The sequence below is a fragment of the Lithobates pipiens genome, unplaced genomic scaffold, assembly GCF_037356315.1.
Source record: "Lithobates pipiens isolate NorthernLeopardFrog02 unplaced genomic scaffold, aLitPip1_a1.2 Scaffold_19, whole genome shotgun sequence".
Taxonomy (NCBI): domain Eukaryota; kingdom Metazoa; phylum Chordata; class Amphibia; order Anura; family Ranidae; genus Lithobates; species Lithobates pipiens.
In genome coordinates, this window is record NW_027507764.1 from 210,441,066 (window position 1) to 210,462,238 (window position 21,173).

Sequence of the window (21,173 nt, forward strand, 5' to 3'; positions counted from 1 at the left end):
TCACAACAATACATCCAATATTATTAGATTGGACAAGCTTGAAAATTTTCCTCGTATGATACCAGATCGTACGATTTTAATTTAGTCAGTACAGTACAGAAAATACATTACAAATACACTACAACACATGACATCACTTCCGTTGTTTTTTTTTTATTTTTTTTTTATTTTTTTTGTCGTACGAGAATTTTCTTGACTTTAGTAACCTATTCAATTTCTAATTGCAACTAGTAAATGAAAAAAAGTCGGACGATCTGTCGTCTGATTTTCGGATCGTGTGTACGGGGCATTAAGGTCGAATTGTAGATACAAAATATTTGAGTCCGGTTACAGAGGTGAGGTGGGTCATGTGTTTTTAGATGTAGGTGCAGGTACAGATGTAGACCCACACAGGTCTATATTGGTTTATTAATGATATAAACAAAGGTGTAATATGCTTCTGTATCGTAAATAATTATGTCTTTAATTCAGTTTCCGAGTCTGTATCCCTGGAAAATTGGTCAAGAAGGAAATGGAGCGAAAACTTCGGCACTTGTTGTCTGACTTGCCCCTCCCACCTGTCCATTATGGAAGTGGAGACCCGTCATGTAGTCCAGAGGGGAAGAAATCGGCTTTAAAGAACAAACGGAGGCCTAAGTATGACTTTACTTTAAAAGCACAAATTTGATTATGTTTGTTTCTAATAATCACTAAAATACTTTAAGGCCACACACACACACACACACACACACACACACACACACACACACACACACACACACACACACACACACACACACCATTTGTCTGTGTGTTTTTTTTTTTTATCCATCCGTTTACAAATGAAAAACTGACATCAGTGCACCTCTATGAAAAAAACGGGTGTAAACAGATGATCATCTGCTTCTGTCAACATCCGTTTTTTTTTTTGTTTGTTTTTTTGGAACTTATCACCCTATTTTTCTTTTGTTAAAAAAAAATGGATCAGATGAAAAACCGATGTAAACGGACAAACAGTTTGTCTTTGCATGGAAAATCTGGCTCCAGAGACTCAAGTGGTCAAAAACCATAACTGGTGGATGTAAAAACTGATGGAAAAACTGATTCATACTTTATCCATTCTTTTCTTTGAAAAAAACTTGACTGAACTGATGAAACAAATGGTCCGCATGTGTGAAAGGAGCCCGTTTTTTTAAAAGTGTATATAAACACCAAAAACAAACTTTTTTTTCTTTTTGGTCTATTAATTATATAACATCTCCCCTTCATCTTCCTCATCCCAATAACATAGTGGGGGGGGGGGTGCCCTGTATTCCTAACACATTTCCTATCTGAATGTGATAACACTGCTCCTCAATAGATACAGCACAGTGAGTGAGTGGTGAGTGTTGTCCCGGACAGGAAGTGTTACTGGCAGGATCCCCAGTTAAAAATACAGAGAATAAAAGAATGAAGAAAAACGAATGCAGACACCACATGAAAAGCCTGTTAAGCTGTGAGATATTCTGCTTTGTTTTTGGGTTTAGATGCACTGGCGCCTAGGCTGCCACCAGCCCACTCGTTATAACTCCCGATACCCTAGACATGCAGTGCATTAACATTGACCGCCATCATCCTCCCTTCTCCACACTCAGCGCGGTGCTTGATGCTTGCCTGTGTGAAACTGACGAGTAACACAGAGAGGAGAGAGGAGGATCTGTCAGATTTGTGCTCAGTGTGAAACCTGCCACCGCCAATCAGTGCCACCTACCAGTGCCACCTGCCACTGCCAACCAGTGCTACCGCCAATCAGTGCCACCTGCCACTGCCAACCAGTGCCACCGCCAATCAGTAGTGCCTGCCATTGCCACCTGCTATCACAAACCAGTGCCAATAGTGCCACCTGCCAGTTCCAAACCAGTGTCACCTGCCAGTGCCCCTGCCAATCAGTGCCAACCAATGCCACCAGCCAGTGCCATCTGTCAGTTCCACGTGCCACCTGCCAGTTCCAATCCAGTGCCACCTGCCAGTTCCAATCCAGTACCACCTGCCTAAGCCAACCAGTGGCACCTGCCAGAGCCAACCAGTTCCATCTGTTGCCAGCCTTACTCTTTCTGATCAGCCCATAACCCTGATGTAACAGTGTTACATTGGAGTTATTGACTGGGTGCTCCGTTGTGAGTTAGGGTTAGGGGGTGAAAATGACTGGCCTTACCCCGGGAACTGACAATCCATACTACTCTAAAAAAAAAAACTGGCTCCTAACTTTTGTAACTGGCTCCTAGATTCAAAGCAAATTTGTCAAGCCCTCTATTATAGCGAGGTTATAGGTGCTTGCAGATATAGCCCTCTGCGGGGTCACAGGGTAGGCCTTGTCTCCGGAGCTCACTGGCAGTCATTGGCTGGCATCTAAGATATCTAGGTGGTGTCCAAAAATCATCCGAAAATCTCAGTGGGTCAGATGTCCCATAGCATAAGGAAAAGAGGCCGTTTCCTAATCAATATACAGCTGTCACATGACCCAGATCTTTCCGGGCCTGTCTGGGGAAACATAAGCAGGAGGAGCCTCTGGTGCTGGTCACAAAAAAAAAATCAGCCCTTTTGTCCACCAGATGTGCAGATTATCATTCATTGTCCCCTACCTTCCCCTTATGATGGCGTCACTCCTCTTTGGGATTCTGAAATGAGCTGCGCTGGACAGTCAATAAGAAGTGTCTTTTATCATGCAAACAGTGATGTGGAAACTTGAAGGACCAAGTCTATTCGCTCAGCAGGAATCCATGGTTCTCTCTGCAACATGTTCTCTCTCCGATATGTGTTCTCCACACCACAGACAGGGCCTACCCTGTTACCCCGCAGAGGGCTATATCTGCAAGCGCCTGTGACCTTGCTATAATAGGAGGTCTACACCTTCCGGTAAGAGTTCTCACAGAATGACCAATACATAAATAACTCCTTTCCCTTGATAGTGGCTGAATAGCTTTGGATCATTCCATCCTGCTGCAACTTTTTTCACCTTTTTGGAATCTTGTGGTTTCAGTATTGCACTCCTCTATCAGAGACATTATTCACCTATTAACTCACAATTATTTATGTCGCCATTTCAATACTCGCCTGTATTGCTCTAATCACTGGATTAATATTTTTGGCTTTAATTTGAATTAGCGTGGCTATACATACATGCATGTAAGACACGTCTACATCCTAGCGCGGTATGCCTCTTGCCTCTTTTGTATAATGTATGTATAGCCACACTTATTTGTAATGTGTGCATATTTTCCTATTTTTTGTTTTAAGGGGAATATTTAGTCTTTTTATAAGTTTTCATTTTTCTTATTTTACATAATATATGCATGTGAAAGTAGCTTAATTTACTTAAACTTATATGTTTTTATGTATATACATGGGGCAGATTATTTTGCTTAATACTGCTTTGAAGTGCTGCAAAATAGTTGCTCCTTGGTAATATTTTAAATGTACGTTTACAGGTCACGTTTGGCTATTTGAAATGTTGCTGGGAAATTCTCTTTCCAGTTCATGCATACACTAAATGATTGCAGTCAACCAGAGATGACCATTGGTGGAAGAATCTACTAATGTCTGTATTGAAGATCTGGTTCACACCTATGTGTTTTTCAATGCGTTTTCCATTTTGCAGAAACGTAGTGCAATCCATTTATCATGGGTTTCCTATGCTATGGGTCATGTTCACATCTCTGCGTTTTTTCCACTGGTGTTTTTTTGCTAAGTGTCAGGGACTTTTCTTTTCCTGCAGCAGGTTGCATTTTTGGTTCCGTAGACTTTAATGGAAACGCAGCAGAAATGCATAAAAAATGCAGTGCTTGCATTTTTTTATGCATTTCTTCTGTGTTTTTGCTAGTTTCTTCCTGCAAGACCAGATACCTGCTAAAAACATACAAAAAACACATCAAAAATGCCTGTGGAAACACGCATTGGGGAAACGCATCGATCGCAACCAGGCCTAATACAATAATGGAAGCATGGTACCACTAGCATGCAAAATGCAAGTGGTTGTAAAAAGTAACTTTTGTGGTTACTATGGGCATTATTTACTAAATCTGTAAAGTGCATAGAAACCGATCAGCTTCCAGGTTTTATTGCCAAAGCTTTATTGAACAGCTTATTGGCTACAATGCATAGTTGCACCGGATTCTGAGTGCACCAGTTTTAGTAAATCTGCCTCTATGTGCTCACTACGAGGAGCAGAGAATTTGGAGCAGCTCTGCATAGTAACCAGCTTCTTATTTCAGCTCATTGAAAATGAAAGCTAGAAACGTTTTTAATCAGCTCAGTGTATAGTGTATTTTTATATATATAATTATACTGTGTGTATGTATATGTATGTATGTGTGTATATATATATATATATATATATATATATATATATATATATATATAATAATAATAATAATTTTATGTTTATGCTTAAAAACTAAGATGTATTTTTCTTTAGTCAGGTAATATATTGCATATGAATATTTCCAGGCAGCAGGTGGACCTTTTATGCATACATTCTTTGCCAAAATGAACATTAAAATCCTGCTAGGGACCCCTACTGTCCTCTAGCTAATTGCTGCAACAATAAGCCTGATCTAAATGACCCAAATCTGTGGGTCCTGAGTTTTCTCTCTTCTAGGTTGCAGTGTCCTCCTTGTCCACATCACACACTGTCACTCCCCGCTGTCAGAATACAAAAGCTCTGCGTCATTTTTTTTTTTCTTTCAACCTGCGGATTGAATGAAGGAAAATGAATCGTGTATGCTCTGGCTTATGCTGAAAATTGTACAATGTGTACTCCCTATCCTGACCCGTTTCCCCTTTTTTTTTTTTGTTTTTTTTTTGTTTTTTTTTTGTTTTTTTTTTTTGTAATGTAATGATAAAACTATAGATAATGCATAAAAAACTGATTTTATTTCAAGAAATTAAAGATTTTACCACTAGTTTAAAAATGTAAAGTAAAAAAAAAAATCTGTTTATAATAACTAAATCTGTTATACTTCCCCCCCCCCTTTGTTCCTTATGTATTCCCCTGAGCTTGTGTTGTATGTTGCTTAGATTCAGGAACTTGTAATTGTTTTCATAAGATGGTGTTAAACCCTTATATTGGCCTCAAGAAGTAACTCTTTATTTCACTTTTCTTTTACTGTTAAGATAAACTATCATCCACACAGCTAGTGCATTGTATTTACCTTCACTTTGTAGCAGTGCAAAACAGAAACCAGAGCTTTTGTCTGTAGTCAGTAAATATGGCTGCCTTGTGTAAATGAATCTCTAACTACACATGGAAGCATAGTTTTAAAACTATTAATACATATGGATAAGCTTTCGATCAAACTGATATTCTAAACATATATGTTTCAAAATACATTGAAAAGTATTCATGTTGCTTTTAACCCCTTCACGCCTAAGGGTAAAACAAATGTTAAAGCCCAAGCCCAATTTTGCAACTTTGATATGGGTTAGTAAAACTACATATCAACACAACTACTTTGTACATCTAGATGCATATTTTTTTTTTTTTCAGGACAAATTAGGCTTTCATTTAGTTGTTAATGGATATCTCCTGAATTTTCTTTTTTATAATCTAAGGAAAACTGTCCCAAAATAGTAAAAAAAAAATGTTTTAAATATAATTGTATATTTCTTGCTACTATCATAACCTACCACCAAAGAACAACCCAAAATAAAATTTCCTGATGAATGCAGCAATACCACATATGCTTGTTGCATGTTGATGTATGTACCCGTAGTACAGCCCAGAAAAAAATGTGCATTTTGCTTTTTGTTTGATTTAAAAAAAAATTCTATCCTACCTATAACACACTGAAACTGATACTAATTAAAAAAAATATGCTGCCCAAAAAAGAACCCTGACCTTAGCACTAACCCCCTTTTTATATATAATATCGGAGGCTATTGCAGCGGTCAGGTGACCCGGAATTGGACATTCCAGTCCCAACCGTTAGAACGGGGCTCTCGGTGAGACCCCGGTCTTGGTGCTGGTAGCGCGCCATGCACTGCTTCCAGCACAAAGGGAGATGCACAAATATGTGGCCCTGCAATAAAAAAGCTCAGCCCAGTAGGGCCACATATTTGAAGAGGTTAATGGAGTCCTCTTCAGTCCTGTAGTATTAAAAGGTTTTTAAGGCTAAATGCACCTTCTGCACCATGTTACATGTTAAGCTGGCCATAGACAGAAAAAAAATGCTTGCTTGCTTCCCCCATCCAATAGCTGCTAGCAATAACTGCATGTAAAATCCGACAGGCTGGTTGTACCCAAGTTGATCGATTTTGATCAGCTTGGGCGCTATCAGCCTGCCCATACATGGTTTGAATCTCGGCTGGTCCCTGCTGAACCGGACAAGATTGGAACAATCTATATGTGGCTTTACACCTGTATTTAGGATGTAACATGACGCAAATTCTCCCACATGACAGCATGCATGGTTTCTTCAACTCCCACCCCCGCAGCCGCTGTCACTTCGAAATTTTTCATGCCTGTGCTCAAAGGGAGGCTTTTACAGGTAAATGCCATGCATAAAATATGTTAAATGCATGTTTAAACTAATATGAAGACTTTTGTTGAAATTATTGTTGTATACAGGGTCTCATTAATATAAATAGTGACTTGCTTTCTATTTATGGTTTAAAGGATCTGCGGGCCACGCTGTGGTGAAATACCTGAGAAAGACATTGACTGGGGAAAGCGATGTGTGGACAAGTTTGACATCATTGGGATCATTGGAGAAGGCACCTATGGACAAGTGTACAAAGCCAGAGATAAAGACACTGGTATGACTGCCTACTGTTCTATATCTGCAACACTTTAGACTACTCTTGAGACTTGTGTATATTAAAATAATCATTTCAAATTATTTGCATTCAACAAAAGTGAAGTGAGGGATGGATTTGCTCTAGTAGTAGCACCATATTCTTTTGTACACTTTGTAGCTGATAAGCAAGCAATATAATATTGAGGTAGATTTTGGCAGAGGCTCATTTTTTAAAGCATTTTTATCATTTTCAATTGCCATGATAGTGGCAATAATATAAAATGAACCCCCCCCCCCCCACCTCTTTGGTCAAAATACAAATATAAATGTACTACGTTTTTTAACCCTTACACTGCTACCCTCCCCCCCCCCCCCCCCCAATCGAAAAGATGTTACAATTACTTGCTCTGTGCAGTGGTATCGCACAGAGTGGCTCCTTACCTCCCCTTCCAGGGTTCTCCATACCTCCTCTTCTGGAAATGCCCCCATTTGCAAGACGGGACTCGTACGGGTGTGCTCTTGAGCTGGGCTCTGTGTTCGGCACCACACCCTCCTCACAGGACTTGATTGACAACAGCCTATGCCTCCCGTTGGAAAATTGTTGGTAGCCTCCACAGTCAGTATTAATGAATACATGAGATCAAACACAGGTTGTAACATCATCCAAAGAATTGAGAAATTATTATTTTTTTATTTAGAAATAAAGGGGTTGGGAGTCTGGTCCCCAGCCAGGGTTTGCCAAGAAAAAAATTATTGGCAAATGGGCTATCTCTGTACAGTACAATGAGGATAAATTCAAATATATGAGTAATTGTATAAAATGGTACAACATTTTATTGATACATAACGCATAACAAAGATATCAACGGTAAATTAAAACCTGAGTGACAGTCCATGTGTATCACCAAGATCATACTCCCCAAACGGGGAAGATCACAGTGGGATAGTGGATCAATCTAGTTTCGAGGACTAGGCCACTGCATCAGGAAGGTATCCGAATCCCGACAAACACAAGACACAGGGCATAAAGGGATCTCCAGCCGCGACTGGGGGAGACTAACAATTCAAGGGGCTGGAGTCTAGTTTTCAAGTAAGTTTTCAAGTAAGAGTAGATGAAGGCTGGATAGTCGACCCGAGAGTAGCCTTGTCATTCAATTAAACCTAATATCTGGGTGGGAGTGCGGTTTGTCTACGCTGTCGCTCTTCACCCTCTCTCCATAGTATCCTCAATTCAGTGGTATATATTGGTATTCCTCTTCAGTGGGACCTTAATGCATAGAATGATAAAACGTCTAGACAAATGTGAATACAGTCCTGCGTTGCCTCTATTCCCCTCAATCTCTCCCCCTCTCTCCCTCCCCAAAAGTTTTTGTTGTGCCTACCCCAAAGAATTACTCAAAGTAATCATCATGATGCATCATATGATGAACTGCAAAACACTAATTACATAAATTACATAAAAGCATCAAAATCACTTAATTGAAAAACTGTGCAAAAAAAAAAAGTCCAGATATAATAAACGTGAGTCTCTCAATTTCTAGTATTATTCATCTTTATAACGTGACTCTCAAATCCCCCATTCAGTTTCTTTCTCAAATATGTGCAGTCACTCCCACCCCCAATACACTTTTGCTCTCACCTCCGGGTATAGACCTGCAAACAATCAGGTCACACGCGGTTCACCTCTACAGGGCTGTACTCAAATTCCACTCTACCAATATGTCTCTCCACTCTTTTTCCTATGCCAAAAAAACTTGGGAAAAATTTGGAAAACTTCTGTTGAATGGATGATAAATTGAAAGGTTAATGTGTTTGTCAACCATAAAAAAAAATGAACTGTTCGCACTGCGCATATGTAATTGAGAAGCAAAAAACAAACCTGAAACTGATTCATTTATGTCCATTGAACAATTTATCGTTTGAAATTCGGTCATTGCACAATGGCAATATTGTTTGCTCTAGTGCCCGAGTGTTCATTTTTTGAAAACCGGTTTGAACGATTTGTCAATTGGTGTATGGCTAGCAGTCTTCAAACGAGGCTAGTCAGTTGTGAATGACAGAAGGCATTGTGTAGTTGCCGCTTTCCCTAGTCATTTTCATCTGTTTCTATCACTAAGCAGCTTTTCCTGCTGCCAGACGAAGGTGCCATGATGACACCATCACCGTAATCCAATAATTAGGAGTGGCTGAAAGATACTGTGCTGATGTCAGTCATGATTGGCATTTGTGATGCTAGAAGAAAAAGCTCGGCTGCATCTAATGGTCAAATTAAATGGCTATGATAAAACCCTAATAGCCAGCTCTAGATGTTAAAGTCAACTAGAACTGAAAAAGCAAAGGTTTGATATGTAAAAAGGAAGTTTTAGAAATGTTAATAGTGTCTAAGCACTACAGTGAAAAATTTTAATTTTTAAAAACATTGGTGCAATTTCTGATATGCAAGGGTGCCTAGGCACTTCTGCGCCATCAGCCTCGTAGCTGTATATGTGTGGGTTAAGGCCCCTTTCACACGGCGCCTCCGCTAAGCGGAATTTGCTTGCTCAGTGGGGGATCTCTCTGCTGATCCCCCCCCCCCCCCCAAAGACGACGCACGACAGGTCCGTGTCCGCTCTGCTATGCAGAGTGCACATGGGCACAGTCCCGCTCTCCTCTATGGGGCAACCGAATGGAAATGGCCTGTGTGTTTCCATCCAATTTGATCTGCTGGACGGATGGGGAATAGGACTACCATTCATCTGTTTTTGGGGGATTGATGGCAGCAGGTGTTAGCAGGTTACATCTGCCGCTCAATAGAACAGACTGGAAGGTCCGATCAGGACTCCCTGAAAAACTGACAGGCGGACTTAATCGAACAGCACATGTGAAAGGGGCCTAAGGCACTGTGGCCTCTGATAGTCTCAGGAGAATTTGTAAATTGACTTCTGCTCATTGTTTTGCTTTCTGGAGGCTTTGACGTGAGGAATCAAAGTTCTGCCTCTATCAAGATGGCCATCTTCACACATACAGTGCAGAACTATCTGTGCTAAGAATAGGGAAGGGTCAGCTGCAAAAGCAACACAGGCAACACCGATGACTAATCCTTTGCCCTCTGGCTACTTTTTTTTGGGGGGGGGGGGGATACAGAACAGCTTCTAGAGTTCCTTTTTAACTATGGGTCTGCTTTAAGTTATTGTGTTGAAATAAACACCCATGTAGTGCAGATAATGTTTACATCTTCAAAATATGAATATCCATCAATGGTTAGCTTCTCATTGTTGAGGATGTGATGCAAAAAAAAAAAAAAAAAAAGTTTTCTAAATACCAGCAGAGATTAAATTTGTACTTGATGCACTCTAAAATTTAAAAATGAGAGTGTATATATATTATCTAGCAGAAGTACACCTATGTGGTGTAATTAAAAATAAAGACAGATCATGATCTTGGCTGTAGGATATACCTCAGGTGAGGTAAGTACTGCTTATAAAGGTGACAAAAAATATGCCTTGAGTTTTCTTTACAAAAAAATAACTGTTATGGGCCCATCATGACTGCCTGGGAAGTAGCATTATGAGAAATTTAAGTCTGTTATGACGGCCTCCAGTATCCATGTCACATTTCCTTTTTCATGTGCAACTTTCATTAACTGAACTGAAAATGTGTAATATGTGTTGATGATTGATTTATTTCAGAAGCAAGTCAAAGTTGTGGTTTCCTCCTGGAAAAAAATATAAACTAAGAATTTTTTAATTTCCCAGTGTCTGAAAGTCACTTTAGGACCATGTTAAACCCATTGTCTGGATGTAACATGGTGCTAATTGGATGACTCCACCCCCAAATGGCACATTTTTTTTCCTGAAAATAAACGGTATGCGCATTTTATTATTTTTAGGCAGACTAAAACTTAGTATAGACTAACCAGTTTTAGACTAACAGACTAAAACTGAAGAGCTTGGGAGGAGATCCTGTACTAACAATCCAATGTTAGTACAGCAATCTCCCTGCTAAGCTATTGTGTTCTGACAGGAGGCAGCACCCCCGCTAGAACACATTGGCTGAGAGGGCTGATCGGATGCCAATCAGCAGACCTTTTTCGGTAATGGCCCTTCTATAGGAGCCGGACCCACGGACCAAATGTCAGCCGGTTTCTATTCAAGCGGCCAATGCCGTCCAATATTAGGCCCGTGTGTGCGAGCTTTAGCCTTAAAGGCAAAGAGTTGTTTAGGCAGGGCTAAAAAGGGCTGAAGTGATGCAATCTGCTTATTGTATAACTTATAGTAACTGTTTCCTCCTGCTTTGTCATAATAAAAAAAACAAAAGGAGAAATGGTGGCTTTGAAGAAAGTGCGCTTGGACAATGAGAAGGAAGGTTTCCCCATCACAGCTATCAGAGAAATTAAGATCCTTCGTCAACTCAACCACCAGAGCATTATTAACATGAAGGAAATAGTCACAGACAAAGAAGATGCCGTAGACTTTAAGAAAGATAAAGGTAATGCTGTTTGTTTATATTTGTATATGCTGTTTATTTATATACATTTATTATTTATATACAAATTCATGGGCATTCCTTTAATTTTTTTTATTTGTATTTATTTTGATCTTACTTTGACAAATTTCACAGATAAACACCAGTAAAAAAAAAAAAAGTCAATACAACCTGAATAGTTTGAGGTGATTCATTTTTCAGGTGTTGGTTGTTTCACAAATTGCTAATGATTAGTTACCGGGCAAGCAAATTTTATTATTATTTAAGGTGTTTATATAGCGCTGTCAGTTTACGCAGCGCTTTAAATATACATTGTACATTCACATCAGTCCCTACACTCAAGGAGCTTATAATCTAATGTCCCTAACTCACATTCATATATCAGGGCCAATTTAGACAAGCCAATTAACCTACCAGCATAGCATGTCTTCGGAGTGTGGGAGGAAACCGGAGTACCAGGAGGAAACCCACATAGGCATAGGGAGAATATGCAAACTGCAGGCAGGTAGTGCCGTGGTTGGGATTCGAACCAGTGACCCTTTTTAGCACTGCTAGGCAAAAGTGCTACCCACTACACCACTGTGCCGCCCATTTTATTGTTTTTTTTTTTTTTTTTTTTTATTCGACTTTATTAGATTTTAATGCAAGTTACTTAAATTAAAACCCATTAGCTCTGGATAACAGAATTAGCGGAGCTAAAGCTCGATCTCTGACCTCACGTTATAAAGCAAAAATAACTTTCCTTTAAACTGTAAAATATTAAATGAAAGGTCCTAACATGGTGAAGGCTATTAATTTCCTTGATGGTGCTCTGAAAGGCACAGAACACCATTGCTACTCCCTGTTTACCTTCTCCTGTATGGCAGACACATTGAGCAGCCGGGCACAACACTATTCCTGTAAAGATAGCTTAGAGGGCAAAAGATTGAGAGCGAAGTAGGTGAGAGGAGAAGACTGGCATAAAGCAACTGTCTGCCTTGTTCTTTACTGGCAGGATCCAGTTTACATGAATCTGGCAGCATAAACAAATCCATAGCCGTGTTTTTGTGTGGAAATGATTAGAATGGCCACTGTTTGTGTCAGCATTGCAGGCACAGTGGGCTGAAGAGCAAAAAAGAGAGATATGCATATATATAACAATACTGCAGTTCTGCTGCCTCACTCTGTGCTGGCAGAAACAAGACGCTGAGGTAGATTTACGAACACTGGTGATTGTAGCCATTCGGCTTTTAACTTCAGTTTGTTTAATTGAAGGTTTGGAAACTGAACTTGGAACCTGATTTGGTTTTAATGCAGATTTGCAGTTTCTAAATCATTGACCCAGAACAAGCAATGCAGCTTGTGAAGTTAAAGTACTGAGATCAGATTTTGAATTCTGAATTTCTAAGAGCCACAAGCTGTCTGGGTGGCCTCTTTATCATATGAGCTTACCACTGAGGAGTCAGTCTTCTGCCATTACTTCCAAATTGTTGCAGTATGTTATAAGTTCATCCCAATGCTTCCATCAGTACTATTCTCAATCTAGGATCTTTAAAGCCCCTAAGACCACCTGCGGGTGGGTGCGGGAACAGGTGCGACTACCGCAACCACCCGCAATAGTGTGAACCTAGCCTTACACATTCTGGTAAACGGACATTTAGGAGCAGTTGGGTTTTTCTTTTTCAGCTTCCCTACCCCTGAACTCTACTGTGTTATTTTATCAGTACATGCAAACAGGGTCGTTACTAGGCAGTTGAGTTTAGAAGCATTTTTTGGAAAGCAAATAAATGCATTCAGAACGGATGTTTGAAGGCATTTGAAAGGCCAAATGCCTGTAAACGCGGCAACTCACGTTTAGCCGCATTTTCTTTTACAGGTGTTTTTCATGGAGATACATGGACTTCTTTTGATGCCGACTTCAGGCATAAGGTCCTTCAGCCAGCCTTGAGCTGCATTTTCTTGGGCCAGTTGGCGTTTGTTTGCTGTGTGCTTAACCCTTAAAAGGACAGATTTGGACATTCCAGAGGTGAAAGACTTGCTTTGTCCCTCAATGGACAAGAAGAAAAAAGGGAATTTTGTACTCCACATTAAAAATCCTTTCATTGGATTTCATTAAAGCGGGGTTCCACCCTAAAGTGGAACTTCCGCTGATCGGAACCCTCCCCCCCTCCGGTGTCACAATTGGCACCTTTCAGGGGGGAGGGGGGTGGAGATACCTGTCAAAGACAGGTATTTACACCCACTTCCGGGCATAGACTCCCGTGGGAGTCTATGCCTCTTCCTGTCCTGCCGCGCTGTCTGCTGGGACACACACGGGTCCCAGAGACAGCGCGGACAATTCCTATTGCGCTGCGCGACTCGCGCATGCGCAGTAGGGAACCGGGAAGTGAAGCCGATTCGCTTCACTTCCTGATTCCCTCACCTAGAATGGTGGCGGCAGCAGCCGAGAGCCGAGCGATCGATCGGCCTCGGCTGCCGGCATCGCTGGAACCCGGGACAGGTGAGTGTCCATTTATTAAAAGTCCGCAGCTGTAGTATTTATAGCTGCTGGCTTTTAATATTTTTTTGTAGGTGGAATCCCTCTTTAAGTCCATTTGTTACAAAACTTTAACTGGAATCCCAAGAAACTGATTTTATGGTCAGTATATAACTTCTATTTTTCTGAGAAGATGAGCAATAGCAGCCGCAGTAATTCTCTCAGTACACGTTTCAAGTGCTCTCCCTCTGGCAAAAACCTTAGTGAGAATAGTTTCTTGAGTCATGGCAGAAAGTAAATGCCAGGTTTCACTTGAGTTTTATAAATGGCCTTCTTAGTGTAATAAGAAAATGATTTTCATACAGTTTTCTGCTTGCAGGAGCTTTTTATTTGGTGTTTGAATATATGGATCACGACTTGATGGGTCTGCTGGAATCAGGATTAGTGCACTTCAATGAACTTCACATAAAGTCTTTTATGAAGCAACTTATGGAAGGTTTGGACTACTGTCATAAAAAGAACTTTTTGCACAGGGATATTAAATGCTCAAATATTCTACTAAATAACAGGTATGTATTGTTTGTGATTTATATATTATATATAATATCTTAAGGGAACATTTTGTATTCTGTATAGTAAGCGAGGGACAGTAGCTATTTGAGAAATATATAGAATATACACAGTTGTTCTCATAAGTTTACATACCCTGGCAGAATTTTATGATTTCTTGGCTATTTTTTAGAGAATGTGAATGATAACACAAAAATGTTTCTTTCACTCATGGTTAGTGTTTGGCTGAAGCCATTTATTATTAATCAACTACCCAAATGACCCTGATCAAAAGTTTACCCCAGTGCTTAATACCGTGTATTGCCCCCCTTTAACATCAATGACAGCTTGAAGTCTTTTGTGGTATTTGCGGATGAGGCTCTTTATCTTCTCAGATGGTAAAGCTGCCCATTCCTCTTGGCAAAAAGCCTCCATCCAGTCCCTGTAAATTCCTGGGCTGTGTTGCATGAACTGTTTGAAAACTCCCCAGAGTGGCTCAATAATATTTGAGGTCAGGAGACTGAGATGGCCACTCTAGAACCTTCACTTTATTCTGCTGTAGCTAATGACAGGTTGACTTGGCCTTGTGTTTTGGATCATTTTTTGTATATTTTGGTAACATACTGCATTCATCTTGCCAACAATTTTGACCACATTTCCTGTGCCTGGGCTATTTATCCTATATAGAACAGGAGAGCACTGTTCTCCTAGTCGGTAGGCGTTGGGGTGTTGCACTCAAGGTTCTACATATTGAACCCACTCATCTGTTTAGGGTGCTGATGGTAGACTAGACTCCCCTGTTTTTATCTCCTATTGTGCATTCTCTTGGAGGTATAGGGGAAATTGGATCCGTTGAGTATTTCACAATTTGTCAGTTAGCCTTCTTCACTGTTGCAGCAGGTCATCTGACTTGAGAAACACGTCAAATTTACTTGGGTCCCATCACTACAATCTGCATGTAAGACTAAAATGATATCTTACTGATAAATATAATGTCTTTATGGCTGTGGTAACTACTGTATTCAGTGGAAAGGTGCATTGTAAAAACGGAGGCTCGGTTAGGCCTCCTTGGCCTAATGAAAGATTTTTAGTAATATATAATGGGGTTGATTTACTAAAGTTGGTAAGTGCAAAATCTGGCAGAGATGTACATGGCAGCCAATCGGCTTCTAACTTCAGTTTGTTCAGTTAAGTGTTGATAAAACCTGGAAGCTGATTGGTTTCTATGCAGAGCTGCACCAGATTTTGCACTCTCCAGTTGTTATAGTAAATCAACCCCAATGTATATTGAACCCATTTGAGATTTTGAGTTCATGAAGTAGGGGATGTGGTGCATGTACATTGGAAGCCAGCCACAATTATTAGGCATACAGAAAAAAAGTGCACTTTTATAAAATATCAGGGACCTTAGCTGTTTATAGCAATTTGTTCAGTGAGATTTGGTTAAGTACAACTGTAGAATATGTTGTGTTAATAAGTTTGTTATAGTTTCAAATTATTGCCTTGCTAAACAATTTGCTGGTCCCTTTTTTTAGGGAGTCCTGAGTATTTGTAATAGATTACAAATGTATTTGTGTGTTTGATTTGTCAGTATAGTCCTCATTTAACCTGTGAAGTACTTCAGTGATTTATTCCTTTTGATACCATGTAAAGATGCAGATTAAAATGCATTGTGGCCTGACACCTATACATTGATTTTAAATAAAAGAAGCTGCATTTTTATAATCTGTAAAAATGCTTTCTTCGTTTGCGGTGTGTTGTGATTGGTATACTGTTGTAGTGTATTGCTTCATTCTTTATATTTGTTTCCACAAGGGGGCAGATCAAACTTGCAGATTTTGGACTAGCAAGATTGTACAGTTCAGAAGAAAGGTAAGATCTTGTTCACCAACTTGAACTCACTGAGGGCTGTTGTCATTTATTGTAAAAATAACAAAATATAATACAATGATAACTAAAGTGCCAGCTGTCTCGTACACACTCTGTGGGAACTTTACTAACTTGAGACATGAAACATGAACATAAAAAAAATATAAGTAGTAAAGTTTTTATATTGTACATACAAAGTTAGTAACATACTTGTGTGTCTATTTAGTGTACTTTTAGTAATCTCTAAGACCGGGGTTGACAAATTTGCTTGGAATCTAGGAGCCAGCTAAAAAAGTTAGGAGCCAGATCTGGACCTGTCCCTGGCCTGACATGGAGACGAGTGAGGGGAAGATAGCCCCCAGCCCCCCACCTGTCTCCAAGTCATTGCCCATAGCTCCTAGAGGGACATTTTATTTTATTTTTTTCAAATGACAATTTTTTTTTAAATTGCATTTTAGTGTAAATATGAGATATGAGGTCTCTCTGACCCCAGATCTCATATATAAGAGGACCTGTCATGCTTTTTTCTATTAGAAGGGATTTTTACATTCCTTGTAATAGGAATAAAAGTGACACACTTTTTTTTTTTTTTTTTTTTTTTTTTTTTAAAAGAACAGTGAAAAAAATAAAATTTTTAAGTTAAAATAAGAAAGAAGAACATTTTTTAAACGCCCCCTGTCCCACCAAGCTTGCGTGCAGAAGCGAACGCATATAAAAGCAGTGTTCAAACCACACATATGAGGTATCGCTGCGATCGGTAGAGTAAGAGCAATAATTCTAGCCCTAGACCTCCTCTGTAACTTAAAATGTGCAACCTGTAGAATTTTTTAAACGTCGCCTATGGAGATTTTATAGGGTAAAAGTTTGTCGCCATTCCATAATCGGGCTTAATTTTGAAGCATGACATGTTGGGTATCGATTTACTCTGCGTAACATTTTCTTTCACAATATAAAAAAAATTGGACTAACTTTACTGTTGTCTTTTTTTATTTTATTAAATAAATTATTTTTCCCCAAAAAAGTGCGCTTGTAAGTCCGCAGTGCAAATACGGTGTGACAGACAGTATTGCAATGACCACCATTTTATTCTCTAGGGTGTTAGAATAAAAAAAAAATTATATATATATATATATATATATATATATTTATATTTTATAATGTTTAGGGGTTCTAAGTAAAGGGAAGGAGATAGGCTGGCAGGCAGGGGAAGCTCCATTAGCATTGCTGGTTGTCATTCCAACGGCCACCACAAGAGGGCGCCAGATTCCAGCAGGAACCATAGGATCGCAGAAGGCCTCAAAGCTGGGGGTTCAATCGGCAGCGCGGCCCGACGCGATCACGCCAGGGGGGTCCACGGAGACAGGATACCCCCAGCTATGCTGCGCCAGGTCGCTAATTCTAGTCGCAAATGCGACCTGGCGCCCAGGTTTTATCGAGCCCTCCTCTAAGATATAAAGTGCACTACACAATATACGGTGGGTGTATATACATTCTATAACTATTCTGTCCTCTTGGTTTACAGTGGCATATAGTGCATTACATTTGAGAAAAGCACAGAGCACAACCGAGTATCCAGCGGTATTTTGTCAAATGTCTGTACTGAATGGCATTTATATTCTGGATCAGTCGATTTCCATGGATATGGAACTGATGTTCCATATCCTGATGTTCCATATCCTTTATCCGGAAGGATATGCCCCTTTCCTGACTAAGCCATTTTTTTTTTTGCGATATGGCACTGCGTCGCTTTAACTGACAATTGCGCGGTCGTGCAACATTGTACCCAAACAAAATTTATGTACCCCCCACAAATAGAGCTTTCTTTTGGAGGTATTTGATCACCTCTGCAGTTTTTACTTTTTGCAATATAAATAAAAGTAGAGCGATAATAAAACAAAACAAAAAAAAACACAATTTCTTCATCAGTTTGAGCCGTTAACACTAGGGGGTGCTAAAGGGGTTAAATGTGTTCCCTCAGTGTATTCTAACTGTGGGGGCATGGGACTGACTTTGGGAGACCAGTCTTTGTTCCTATATACTAGGAACAACAGATCAGTCTCCTCACCCCTGACAGAACATAGATTTGTGTGTTAACAAGCACAAATCCCTGTTCTCGCAGGTGCCCGGCAGACATCACGCCTCGGCTCCTTAGGGACGCGGCAGGCGCGCCCCCTATACTCGCAGCTACGGTGATTTGTGCAGGAGTTCCATTCTGCTGTCGTCAAACAACGGCAGGCAGTTGGCAAGTGGTATATAGCTCTAGATTTTTGTACCTTTCTGTATGCCTTTTATATGTAACATTTTTTTTAAAGAAGTTTTTTTTATTTTTTTATTGTTTTAGTCGGCCTTACACCAATAAAGTTATTACATTGTGGTATCGTCCTCCTGAGTTGCTGCTTGGGGAGGAACGGTACACTCCAGCTATTGACGTCTGGAGCTGTGGGTGAGTAATATAAATGTGGACCACTATACTATATTTAGTATGTGCATACTAAATTGTTATTCACAGCTCCCTTTTATTCTGTAACCTTCATATACTATTTAAGTATTTCCAGTTAATGATTACATATGTTTATATTGTGATATTTGCTGACAGTGGACATGATTTTCCCCAGCAGTAAAATAACCTTGTAGTATGTTCTGTGATACTTTGCTATGATCTCATTGTTTGCTAGCATTTCATTTTAAAACTGTTATTTACTGTTTCTGTGAAATGTGACCCTTGTGTAAGACAGTGTTTTATAATGCGCAATATAATGTGCAAATAAAAAATTGCATATAGTAAATACGGTCCTTTGACTCCTTGTTTTAATGTCTTAGGTGTATTCTTGGCGAGTTGTTTACAAAGAAACCGATCTTCCAAGCTAATCAAGAACTTGCACAACTTGAATTAATAAGGTGAGTTCTGTTTTTGGCTATTTTTTATTTTTATTTTGCCATTGTGCCATAACCATATGGGAAGTGGCATTTTGTAGGTTCAGCCAATTGGGCCTCTTATCCCAATAGTGTCGTTAGTACATATTGAATTGATCAGTTGTTTTGTCTGTAATTACGGCATGCAAAGTATCTGCCTTTGTTTTTATGTACTGTACTTTCTTTATTTGCAGTCATTAGCACATTATATTTATAGCATTTATTTGATTTTCATTTTAAGCCGCATGTGTGGAAGTCCATGCCCTGCTGTTTGGCCTGATGTGATAAAGTTACCATATTTCAACACCATGAAACCAAAGAAGCAATATCGACGAAAAATCAGAGAGGAGTTTGCTTTGTAAGAATACTTTCTTTACCATAGGTTTCAGAACCAACAAATAAGTTAGGAGCTTGTGTCACAAATATTAAGATCTATTGAAAGATGTGTTAGGTTAAAGTGATATTAAATGCTTTCTTTAAAAAAGCAAGAAAAACAACAAGCAAGTAAACCCGTTATACTCAACTGCTTTGTGTAATGGTTTAGCACAGAGCAGCCCAAGCCTCCTCTTCTGGGGGCTCCCAAGCAGACTCGTTCCGGAGCCACGGCTCAGCTTGTTCACATACACACACACAGCACCCCCCCCCCCCCCCATTGGCTTATTGGCTGTGATGATTAACAGCAGTGTGAGACTGCTGCTGTTTCAGCCAATGGGGATGGAGAGTCCTCGAAGAGCCGAGGCTCTTGTGCACATCACAGAATGGAGTAGGTTATTTTTACCTTCACGCATAGAATTCATGATGGTAAAAAAAAATATATATATATATATTGAGCCTTTAGAACCACTTTAATGTTTAAAGGCTTAATCTATATGATCGTAAAAATGATGTGCTTGACGGATATTCAGTGACTGCCATCAGACCTGAAAGTGTGTACAGAGTTGAAAAACTGTTAGAAATTGCTTCTTGCTCCACCAAACAGGCCTGTGCCTGCTAAGCAATATTGTCCTATTAAAGTGTAAGCTAACCTTTAGTAACTTTCATCTAATCTAGTAAAATTCATCTATGCAAATCTAGATCCCATAAATAGTACATACCAGCAGTCCTCATTTTAAAAGGCTTCTGCTGCTTTCCTTTACATATGCAGCTGTGGGGGCCATTCCCCAAAACCTATTGACCCTTCTATCTTCCCCCATCTTGTCATTTGCAAGACAGGCTGGATGCTACAAGTGTACACCCCCTAGCAGCTGTTCAGTCTGTACACGCTCTCCTCCTCTAGCTCCAATATCTGAGCTTAGCCACTGCAACTAGAGAAGGTGAAAGCACACTGAGCTTGTGTGCAGTTTCGAAGGGCTGAGCAGCTTCTAGTGGCGTACACTTGTAGCATTGTGCAAACAGTAGGACCAAGCAGGATTGAGGGCCAGCAATTTCTTGTAGAGGCCCCCACAGCTGCATGTGTAAAGCAGGAACGCTGGTATGTACTATTTATGGGATCTGGAGTTGCATAGGAGGATTTTTGTGAAGAGTTACTAAAGGTCAATTTACACTTTAAATCTCCCTTTTACAGTTGGGGTAGTATAAAATTATATTCTAGGCAGCGAAGTCTAATGCCGACTTTCTTAAGAACATATTTGGAAAACTGGTTTCTGTCTGTAGTATATTTGAGTATCCTATGCCATAATATACCCCAAGATCTCTAATATTGAGGATGGGTGTACAGGGAAGCAAAATAGCGCTAATATGCATTATAAGTTTTACAGGTACATTTACTGTTGTTTTCTTCCACCAGCATACCCACTCCTGCACTGGACCTGTTTGACCACATGCTAGCATTGGACCCTAGCAAACGGTGTACTGCTGAACAAGCGCTACAGTGCGAATTTCTCCGAGATGTAGACCCATCTAAAATGGCCCCCCCTGAGTAAGCTGTTTCTAAAATATTTGTGTACAAGGCATTTTATTGATCTTGTATTTTTTACATTTTCATTAGTGTTGCTTCTTTAATAATTCTACAGAACATTCCTTATAGTTGGTACTGCTGCTCCTTTACAGCCACCTTCACCCAAAACTGATATACACTCACTGGCTACTTTATTAGGTACACCTGCTCAGTTGCTTGGTAACACAAATTGCTAATCAGCCATTCACGTGGCAGCAACTCAATGTATCTAGAC

At 39.8% G+C, this 21,173-nt stretch overlaps 1 protein-coding gene across 1 annotated transcript in view; it reads left to right on the plus strand.

Moving 5' to 3' along the window:
- The window catches only part of CDK13 (cyclin dependent kinase 13), a 60,113-nt gene that overhangs the window by 19,718 nt on the left and 19,222 nt on the right, over positions 1-21,173 (plus strand). Inside the window, exons 3-11 of the mRNA XM_077491675.1 lie at positions 472-636; positions 6,632-6,771; positions 11,049-11,219; positions 14,051-14,240; positions 16,036-16,092; positions 18,431-18,532; positions 18,910-18,987; positions 19,244-19,360; positions 20,789-20,920. Coding sequence (XP_077347801.1) covers positions 472-636; positions 6,632-6,771; positions 11,049-11,219; positions 14,051-14,240; positions 16,036-16,092; positions 18,431-18,532; positions 18,910-18,987; positions 19,244-19,360; positions 20,789-20,920 — 1,152 coding nt within the window. The remainder of the gene's footprint in view (positions 1-471; positions 637-6,631; positions 6,772-11,048; positions 11,220-14,050; positions 14,241-16,035; positions 16,093-18,430; positions 18,533-18,909; positions 18,988-19,243; positions 19,361-20,788; positions 20,921-21,173) is intronic.